This window comes from Quercus robur, chromosome 2, assembly GCF_932294415.1.
Source record: "Quercus robur chromosome 2, dhQueRobu3.1, whole genome shotgun sequence".
Lineage (NCBI taxonomy): Eukaryota > Viridiplantae > Streptophyta > Magnoliopsida > Fagales > Fagaceae > Quercus > Quercus robur.
The window spans coordinates 7,431,263-7,442,712 of NC_065535.1; the positions used below are offsets into that span (position 1 = coordinate 7,431,263).

The following is an 11,450-nucleotide window of genomic DNA, read 5'->3' on the forward strand; positions in this document are numbered from 1 at the left end:
TTGGAAATGACCATTGGACATAGGAATGGGTTATGTGATTGATTTATTTTTTGAGTTCTTTGGATCTGAGTTTTAATTTTAAATTTTTGGCAGGGGAAGGGGGAGAATAGTGTTCTTTTTTTTAGGCTAACCTTTGAATTTTATATATCTCTATATATTGTTTAAAAATAAAATTAAACTTTAAGGGGGCCATGGTCTTTTGAACTATTTAAAAAACTAATGTGTAACCCCGTACATATGCACGAGTACATTTAGAACTAATCAAATTAAACTTGGTTTAAGAATTACAACTTACAGATTTTTTAATCAATAAATTTCTAAAATATGTAATGATTTCTCATTATATATATATGATTTAGTGTTAGGCTCTAAAGACTTAGGAACTAATGTATTTAGAACTCTAATGTATATTGTTGGCAAACCATGATCAAAACAAGTTGTTTAGTCTTGTTTAGACTTGCTCAAAGTTATGTCTTTTATGTAAAGTTGGATTCAAGTTGATGCAAAATTGAGAATGCATTTTAGCCTGATTTGATCCATTGAAGCTTAGGCTCGATCAATCGAAATTCGAGCAGAATGGTTTTTTCTGCAGAATTCCAACTCATCCCTAGTTCATTAAAACCTTTAGGGTTTTATGTTTTTACCCTAAGTATATAAGGCAAACCCTAACCACATTTTAGTGTTGCTCATATTGCTGTTTGTGTAAATCTCTTGTGAGATCTATGAGGAGCTTTCCTTTACACAAGCTTAGGATTATCAAGAAGGAGATTCATTCAAGAACTTGATGATCATTCAGTTGCTGCTATAAGAACTTAAAGAAATACAAGCGGGTGTGCTTGTACTTGTTGGAGAATCCAAGATAGAAGGAGTGTGTGGTCTCAGAGCTTGCACGTGATCGTGTCAGTAAGTTTCTACTGGTGGGTAGCAATAGGATGTTAGCGGTCTAAGTCCTATTGTAAAATTTCGATTCTTTCATAGTGGATTCAAGTTTACCTTGAGGATAGCTAGGTTAAATCCTCCCCAGGTTTTTACCGGTTTGGTTTCCTGGGTGATCATATCATTGTGTTATTTATATTTCCATTGTTATGCATGATATGATTGTTTAGTTGTGATAACCTAGATTTGGAATTTGGACCAAGTAATAACTTGGCTAATTAACTAGGTTAATTCAATTGTATTTTAAGGGGTCTAAAAACTCACATTTAGAATTTAATTAGATCTAGACTTTTCGGTTTTTGTACTCAATAATTTACTTGCCACAAAAATTAAAAAATTAGATGGGACACATGGCACAAAATTAAACTTCAATTAAAATTCAATTTAGAATCTAATTGAATTTAGACTCTTTAATTTTTGTACCTAATAATTCACTTGACACACAAATTTAAAAATTAGATGAGACACATGGTGCAAAATTAGACTCCAATTTAGAATTTAATTAGATTTTCTCTCAGTTTTGGCTATTAATATATATATATATATATATATATGATTTAGAGTCTAATTGGACCTAGACTCTTCGGATTTTTCACTCAACAATTCACTTGCCACAAAAATTAAAAAAATTGGGTGAGACACATGGCACAAAATTGAACTTCAATTAAAATTCAATTCAAAATCTAATTAAATTTAGACTCTTTGAGTTTTGCACCTAATAATTCACTTGACACAAAAATTTAAAAATTAGATGAGACGCGTGATGCAAAATTAGACTCCAATTTAAATTTTAATTAGATTTTCTATCAACTTTGGCTATAAATGATTTAGAATCTAATTGGATCTAGACTTTTCGTATTTTGCACCCAATAATTCACTTGCCACAAAAATTTAAAAATTAGATGGGACACATGGCACAAAATTGAATTTTAATTAAAATTCAATTTAGAATCTAATTGAATTTATACTCTTTGATTTTTGCACCTAATAATTCATTTGACACAAATTTAAAAATTAGATGAGACATATGACGCAAAATTACAATTGATTTAGAATCTAATTGGATACAGATTCTTAGGTTTTTGCGCCCAATAATTCACTTGCCATAAAAAATAAAAAAATTAGATAGGACACATGGCACAAAATTGAACTTCAATTAAAATTAAATTTAGACTCTTTGATTTTTGCACCTAATAATTCTATTGACAAACAAATTTAAAAATTAGATGAGATACGTGGCACTAAATTAAACTCCAATTTAGAATTTAATTGGATTTTTTCACAATTTTGGATTTCGTCCATAATATACACCAAATATACTATATAATTAAAAGTTAGGTATTGCAAACCGTGATTTGGTTAAGTAATTATTAATTTTTTTTTTTCATACAAGATAAAAATTATACTCTAGCCTAATTTAAGTAACTATACTCTCTTTACACCAAGTGACACGCAACAAATGTAATAAAATCACAAACATATTGCTCTAAGTAAAACTCTACTAACAATTTTTTTGAAATTTAGAATACTATTTTGATTAAAACTAAATACGAAGATTTTCAAAAGGTTTTTTCATTATTTATTTTTATAATTAAATATTATAAATTATTTTTTCAATAATAATTTAGTTTTACGTGATTTGCCCCATGTAACTTGAATTTTTTTTAATATAAAAAATAGCCTATTTTATTCTTTAAATTCAATTACCTTTTCTTAGTTTATAGATGAATTTAAATTTATCTTTGCATTACACTTATATATAGTGTTAATATACTATATAATAAAAGTCTTGTTTTACATGACATGATTGAACCGGCTATTTGGCCCCACCTTTTCCTTTATTATTTTCTCTCCTTAGAATTTACATGGCTTTTATTCTCTCATCTCCTTCTCAAGCAAGCTTGGAAATTAAGATGGTGTCAAATACGTTAGAGTTGAAAGAAAAGGAAATATACCAAATATATTTAAATTAATTATCAAAGAATAATATATAGTATCAGTGAACTTCATTTTATGGCACTGAGGAAGGACCCCAAACAATGCTAAGAAAATAATATCCCAAGGTGTTGAACCAAAAGAGTTCATTACAAACAAGGACAAATAACTAGTCTTTTTCTAATTGACAGACATGACATAATGCCATCAACTAGTGTATAGATGGACAATGCTAAAAAAATCATATCCCAAGGTGTTGAACCAGTAGATTTCATTACAAGCGAGGACAAATAATTAGACTTTTTCTAATTGACAGACATGACATAATGCCATCAACTAGTGGAGATGGACAATGCTAAAAAAATCATATCCCAAGGTGTTGAACCAGTTGAGTTCATTACAAACGAGGACAAATAACTAGACTTTTTCTAATTGACAGACATGACACAATGCCATCAACTATTGCCCGAACACTGTAGTTTATTTGAAGTAAGAATTTGTTGCAACGGGGATGACCAAGACTCTGATATCGATCAGCAAATAGAATAAAAAAGCTTAATAGAAGCAAGAATTTGTTGCAACGGGGATGAACAAGACTATGATATCGATCAGCAAATAGAATCTAAACATTCAAACGCTGTGGAGCGTTGTATATGTTGTAATTACATATTTCATAGTATAGATAAGACATAGAACTGGTTTTTTTTTTTTTTTTTTTGATCTCTTAAGTACACTTCGGCTTGGAACTGATGAAGTGTACAGAATTCCAGACTAGGTAGTTACATACGATAAGGTTAGGTTAATATTGAATCGGCTATTGCAACCTTAAGTCACCCTGATAGCTTAATGGTACCAAAATAAAAGCTAATCCACAAAATGTCCTGAATAGCAAAATATTTGTCTGTCAAAGCTTACACACTTCATTAGAAAGATATCCATATATAGGACTCCAGCAACCTTAATTAGCCTAAAATGGATTTTCTTTCACCTTCCCTATATTCTGCCATAGCTGGACTTATTGCGATAATTCTTTTCTCCCACTATCTTCTAAAGAGGTCAAGAGTTGGCTTAGCCAAAACAGTACCTATTGCTCCTGGTGCATGGCCTGTAATTGGTCACCTCCCTCTATTAGGGGGAACCCAACCTCCTCACTTAACTTTGGGAGCCATGGCTGACAAGTACGGACCACTTTTTACCATCAAGCTTGGATTGCACCCAGCTTTGGTGGTGAGCAGTTGGGACATGGCCAAAGAGTGCTTCACCACCAACGACTTGGCCGTGTCATCGCGACCCAATTTAGTAGCCGCAAAACATATGGGCTATAACTATGCCATGGTTGGATTTACACCCCATGGTCCCTATTGGCGTGAATTGCGTAAAATAATCACGTTAGAGCTACTATCAACCCGTCGGCTTGACCAGCTTGCCTATATTCGAGTCTCTGAAGTTGAGATGTTCTTGAAAAGTCTATACAAACTATGGACCAAGGAAAAGGATGGGTCAGACCAAATTTTAGTGGAGTTGAAGCAATGGTTTGGGGACATGAGTCTCAACGTGATTCTTAGAATGATCGCTGGAAAGCGGTACTTTGGTGTTAATCATGATGTTGTTCATGAAAAAGAGGCACGATGCTGCCAAAAGGCGGTGAGGGATTTCTTTCATTTTCTGGGTTTGTTTGTGGTGTCGGATGCAATTCCATATCTTAGGTGGTTGGATTTGGGTGGACATGAAAAGGCCATGAAGAGAACTGCAAAAGAGATTGACAACATTCTTAGGGAATGGTTGGAAGAGCATAAGCGAAAGAGAGCCTCCGGTGAAACTAAAGAGCAAGATTTCATGGACGTAATGCTTTCAGTCACCGATGGAGCAGACCTAGGAGGTTATGATCCTGACACAGTCAACAAAGCCACATGTTTGGTATGCGTGCTTCCTCTCTTAAAAAGGAGAAAATAATAAGTTGATATGAGCTATGTTCTAAACAATATGTCTAAATACAGGATAAATTTCACATGATTGATGTATGACAAAAGAGATGTCATAACAGTTATGAAAGTATTTTTGCGCTAATCACAATCTATTACATTAAAAATGTGAAAACATTTATAAAATTTGTCATGCCTATAATATTGTTGTGTTTTTAAACCACTAAAATGATATGGATTGCTTTGTTTCACAGTATCATTTGGATATGAATAACAATTTTCATTTTGCAGAATTTGATTGCAGGTGGAAATGACACCACTGTAGTAACCTTAACTTGGGCAACATCACTATTGTTGAATAACCGCCATGTATTGAAAAAGGCCCAAGATGAGGTTGACAATCAAGTGGGCAAGGAAAGAATTGTAAACGAGTCGGACATAAATAAGTTGGTGTACCTCCAAGCCATAGTTAAAGAGACTTTACGTTTGTATCCTGCGGCACCATTATCAGCACCACGTGAATTCACTGAGGATTGCACCATAGGTGGTTATCATGTCCCAAAAGGCACCCGGCTAATCCCAAACCTTTGGAAAATCCAAACAGACCATCACAAATGGTCAGACCCATTAAAGTTCAAGCCGGAAAGATTTCTCACCACCCACAAGGATGTTGATTTTAAGGGGCAAAACTTTGAGTTTATCCCATTTGGAAGTGGTAGAAGAATATGCCCTGGAGCATCTTTTGGAGTTCAAATGGTGCACTTAGCACTTGCTAGTTTTTTACACATGTATGACATTTCTACTCCCTCGAATGTAAAGGTTGATATGACAGAGAGCTTTGGACTCACAAACTTGAAAGCCACCCCACTTGAAGTTCTCATCACACCACGCCTGCACCTCATGAGCTTTATGGGTTAGTCCGTCTAAATAGAAGTATAGAACTCAAGTGTACTTCTAAGTGTTGTTGAATTTTTCTTATGGATTTTGATGATGTAAAATGGAAATTTCAGTGCCTATATGACACTTTTGTCAAATATCATGACATGCACTTAATATCGATCATACTTTCGGTGCTCCAATTGGTGTATTGATCCTAATGTTTTGGTACATGCTAAAAGTCAATATAAGAAAACCTTTGAACTAATCAATAAGACTAAACGAATAATAATAATATTCGTGATTTATATACGTACTATGATGATGAATATTATTACGGATTCCATATAAGAGAAACTTAAGCTATTCATACATGACATTCATATCACTCTTTTGACAATCACATTTACTATGTCACCTCATCTCGATTGGGAAGAATGACATGCTCGCTTGAAAATTAAATTATGTCTATAATATAATCCTATATGCATATTGTGGCAGAGGCACTCATGGCCCCACTAAATTTTAACAGTTTGTAAATGTTGAAATAAGTATTTTCTTTAAATAAAAAATAAAAAAATTTGAATGCACTCTTTCACATTGATCAAAATTTAATAACCTGATTCAAAATATAAACGTAAACACAATTGTGCAATTCCAAATTGAATTACAATAGCCAATCAACTACTCTTTTAACACAATGAAAAAAAAAAAAAAAAAAAAAAAAAAAAAAAAAAAAAAAAAAAAAAAAAAAACTGTACAAACCAACATAACTCAACTACTTTGTCTAATGCCCTTCACATTTTTAATTTGAAACGTGAATCACCACATGTTTATGATGTAACTTCACAACGAAAGACAGTTTTGTATACTTGCAATTAAGAAAAAAAATTTGTTCATTTTCCCCTAGTTTCTGAAAAAAGTTAGCTGCATCATTGTTGGGCTCTTTAGGAGTACACAACTAGCTGCTTTGAAAGCTACATGATAATCTTCTTCCATCTCACTCAAGCCATCCCCATCTAAAGTAGAAATACAAATAAAAGAAACTTGGTCAAGCCTTCCAACAAAAACAAATAACTGTGCACATGCTTAAACTCACCTCCATTCCCCAACAATAACAATAACTATTTTACAAAGTTCACACCAAGTTACAAATATAATGGAAACTTGCAGTTTAAAATTAACTAAAAAAAACCCCTCCCCCAAAAAAAGGCTAAAATGTTCTAACACAAATGCCAAAGAATTTGCGTACCTTTAATATCAGCTTCAGTATATGGTGTTGTTCTGGACCTGTTCCAAAGAAAGATGAGCCAAAAAAAAAAAAAAAAAAAAAAAAAGGTATGTTTCATAACTGTTTTTTCCCCTTATTTTCTATTTCCAAAAACAATGTTCTATTTTTGAGACTAAAAACCTTGTTTGGCAACCCAAAATGGATAGAAAACAAAAAATGTTCTCAAAACTCAATTTGTGAAGGAAACTAAAAACATGCAAAAGGCTGTTTTCAATTTGTAATTTTCAAAAGTGAATGAAAACATGCATTTAATTTAATGAATCTATCTCATTTAATGAGTTAGCATTATAGTTCAAATCCTAGTAGCAACATATTTTAGTATTTTTTATTTTTTTTCTTCAAAAAACTATCTTTTTAATTTCAACTAACCAAACATGTTTTTGATTTCAAGAATACAAGAAATTTGTTTTTTCTTTACATTCTCAAAAACAAGATTTTAAAAATAGAAAACAAAGACGGTTATCAAACATAACTTTAATTTTTTGTAGCTATTGATGTCTTAGCCAATTGCAAGAATGCTTGTCCAAGATATTAACTTCCCTTGATATGGATCAAACATTATTCATACGTGCAATAAACATGAGCATCAAGAAAAGTCATTTGAAATATAAAGTTGAATTTATTCAACTATATGTTGCCTTTATTTCGTGCCAAATTTACTTGTAATTCAGCATTTACAAACCTTGTATTTAGGTGGAAATAATGTAAGGGTTGTGTGTGAGAGAGTGTGAAAATTTGATCAAGAGTGTGCAACAAGAATGCTTGTCCAACATATTAACTTCCCTTGATATGGATCAAACATTATTCATACGTGCAATAAACATGAGCATCAAGAAAAGTCATTTGAAATATAAAGTTGAATTTATTCAACTATATGTTGCCTTTATTTCGTGCCAAATTTACTTGTAATTCAGCATTTACAAACCCTGTATTTAGGTGGAAATAATGTAAGGGTTGTGTGTGAGAGAGTGTGAAAATTTGATCAAGAGTGTGCAACAAGAAGGTGACTTGCGACTAGTGACTCGCCAAAATGAAGTATGTGTGTGAAGCATGCAGGAAGATGAAAAGTTAGGACAGTTGGATCACTACATGACAAAAAGTACAGTCTGGCCTAGTCTGGTAACTAGTGACTGGAACTCACGACTCATTCCAGTCGCGAATTGACTCGCTAGTGCACCTTATTTTGCTGAAAAATGACCTTTCACATTCCATCTCATACCCTACTATAAATACCCTTATACCTATGAAATGTAAACAGAAGAGAGAGAGCTTTGATCTAGAGAGAATTTTGAGAGAGAAACCCTAGAGAAAAACAAGATTGATTCATCTAAAATCTTATACACTTGATTCTCCAAATTCCTCTACTCTCACCCTCTCCATTGTCATACCCATGAGAGGATTATAAACCAAATCCTTACTTCACCAAAATCAGAATAGTAAAAAGGTTTTTGTGTTTGGGAAGTAGTTCAATTGAGAACCAATTCATATTGGTTGATGCAATGGGCTAATTGCAAGATCCGAAAAGCTAGAGAAGACACGGTTTGACGTAACCTTTGATAGGCCAAAAATGTATTGACCCCTTGTGATTAATTAATTGATTAATTAGCCAAGTTTATTAATTAATCAAATTAACATGCAATGCGCATGGTAGCACAAACAAATCACCAATTAAACTAAATATGCAGTGGAAAATAAATTGACATGGTGATTTGTTTACGAATGGGGAAAACCTACATGACAAAAAACCTCATCAGGTGAATTTAAGGTCACCACTCCCGAAAATTCACTATTATCAAAACAAGCAGTTACAAGTAAAGGAATCCCAGTACCTTATACCAACCGACAGTTGAACCCTTACCTCAATACCCAATTGGACTTGTTCTGTAGTGATAATCTATCATTTTGATGCACGGCTCCCAGTACGTGACTAACCAATTGCGCGAATCCCAGTACGCGACTTCAATCACCAACTAGAGAAGGTTGTTGGCTGCAAAGTTCTTTAGTTTATCACATGATGAAGATCGAGAAGATGCTTGGTCATAAAACCCTACAGTGTACAAACACAGCAACTTCTTTACAAGAAATATGAACTAAGGCAAATTCTGTCTTCGGTCACAATTTGCTCGAATGAACTTTGCTCTACACTTGTGCAACTTGTGTCACCTTTGACGGCCCTTAAAATAATCCTTTTATATGTCTAGGGTTGTGAGAAAAGAAAACTTAAATATACAATCACAGATTAGAGTCAAAACAGATCTGAAACTCTATTTTCCATTAACCTTGACAGATAGCTATCTGTCAAGCTACTGTTGAGCCATGAGGCTAAAATAGCTCTTAATGCTCGATAGATGCTAGCTATCGAGCTTTAATGACAGATACTTTCTCAACTTGAATCTTGGACAAACTTGCATGGTTTAACACTTGGTCTTGAAACAAGGTTTCCTGAAGTATTAAACTCATCCTAAATTTACCCAAATACAAATAAAGTGCGTTTTGTCAAAGGATTAATCAATTACATAAAATAGTGACATATGTTCCTAACATGTGAAACACATATGTCCTAACAATCTCCCTCTTTGGCAATCCATGAAAAAACCACAACAAACAAATGAACATATGAGAGAAGTGATAAATCACTCAACTCATATTCACTTGTTGAATACAATAAAATCTATCCTAACACAAATTCTTGAAAAACTTTGCAAAAAGAGAGTTTATGGCAAGTAGACTTTGACAACCTGTATTTTTAAAACAATTTAAACAAAACACATCAAGGCATCTTTGTGTGAAACAAAAATAATAGATTGCATACAAGTAATAAGAAGCATGTGCATAAAGAGAGAAAAGAAACAATACATGTAAGGGTAGGTAAAAGAAACATACATCAACATATAAAGAAAATAAGTACAATGTAGGTCAATAATTGTCACAAGACCCATGTATAAGATATAAATGTATCTAAAAAAGAGAAAAGAAAAAAAATACAAATAATCCTCACTACATCCCTCAAATATCAACACTCCTCCTAACAAAATGGTCCTATACTAAGTCTCCCCCAAGTATGACTACTCTTATATCCAAAACTACTCCCCATTTTTGTTACGAGTGATAAAGGGTAAGAGTGTCAAGTAGACATCTCATCTGTACCAGAAGAGCTAGCATCTCCATCATCATCATCCTCGGAAGCAGTAGCATCATCATCCTCAGAAGCCTCTGGAGTAGGTGGAGGAGAAGTCTTAGAAACAAAGCCACCTATGACCACCTACTATCGTGCAATACGGTCGACAAGGATGTTCACCTGATATAGCTCAGTAGAAAGTGTATCTAGGCGAGCATCCATGTGCTGAAGTTGCGCCATGATGTCTCAAAGAGTCACATCGTCCTTAAAAGAAGAGGGAGCGGATGTGGATGGAGCAGATCGGGATGAAGTCGAACGGGTGGGAGGAGCTGTTGACCTAGACTACCTCGACCTAAAATGCACCTCGCTTCGTTTAATGATAACGGCGTCTATGGCACACATGTAGGTAAAGTGGTCGGACGCTAGAAAGGGAACAGAAAAATGGCGTAAGATCCTTGTGATAGTGGAAGGGAAGATAAGTTTTGTAAGGTTGAATTTGTTCAACCATCTAATTGGCTTTATTCCGTGCCAAATTTGCTTGTAATTCAGCATTTAGTAACCCTGTATTTAGGTGGGTTTGTTGTAAGGGTAGTGAGTGAGATAGAGTGAAGTTTGCTCAAGAGTATGCAAGAAAACAGAGACTCGCGGCTGGGACTCGCGGGTGGACTCGCGGCTGCAAGACGCCAGAAGCAGCACACGTGCCAAGCATGCTGGAAGATGAACAGTCATGCTAGCTGGAGCACTACAGGAAAAAACAGGACAACTGGCCATACGGTTAACTCGCGACTGTATCTCGCGACTTGGTCAAGCCGCGAGGTCAAGCCGCCCCTGTTTTGTAAAACCTAACGTTTCACATTCCTCTCCCACTCCAGTATAAATACCCCTTTAACCCACGATTGAAAGAGAGCTTCCAGAGAGAATTTTGAGAGAGAAACCCTAAAGAAAAACCAGATTGCTTCACCCACAATCTCTACCTTAGAGTCTCTTCAAATTCCTCAACTCTCTTCCTCTCCATTGTCAAATCCTTGAGAGGCTTTATACCAAACCTGGTTCTCACCATTATCATCCCTGTGAGACATTCGTTTGGATTTCTGGGAAGCAGTTAGGAAGGAACCAATCTTCATTGGTTGATGCTATGGTCTAGTAGCGGAATCCGGGAAGTTAGAAAAGAAAAAGGTTCGGCGCAACCTCGTTGGAGCAAGAAGCTTGGAGGGCTTAGGTGCACTGGGTAGATTAGGTTTGGAGGGTCTATTGCTGTCCTTGTATCCCAACTGTATTTTCTAGTGGATTGATTACCGCTTGGAGGGCGGCGGAGAGGTTTTTCGCCGAGGACTTCGATTTCCTCTTCGATAACACATCGCGTGTTGTCTTT

The 11,450-nt window shown here is 34.6% G+C and overlaps 1 protein-coding gene across 1 annotated transcript; it reads left to right on the forward strand.

The window, feature by feature from the left end:
* Positions 1-3,649: 3,649 nt before the first annotated feature.
* On the forward strand, positions 3,650-5,872 carry LOC126712137 (cytochrome P450 CYP82D47-like). Its single transcript, XM_050411349.1, has 2 exons — positions 3,650-4,788; positions 5,085-5,872. Exons 1-2 carry the CDS (start codon positions 3,844-3,846, stop codon positions 5,709-5,711), a joined length of 1,572 nt encoding a protein of 523 aa, XP_050267306.1. The 5' UTR covers positions 3,650-3,843; the 3' UTR covers positions 5,712-5,872.
* The last annotated feature ends 5,578 nt before the right edge of the window (positions 5,873-11,450 follow it).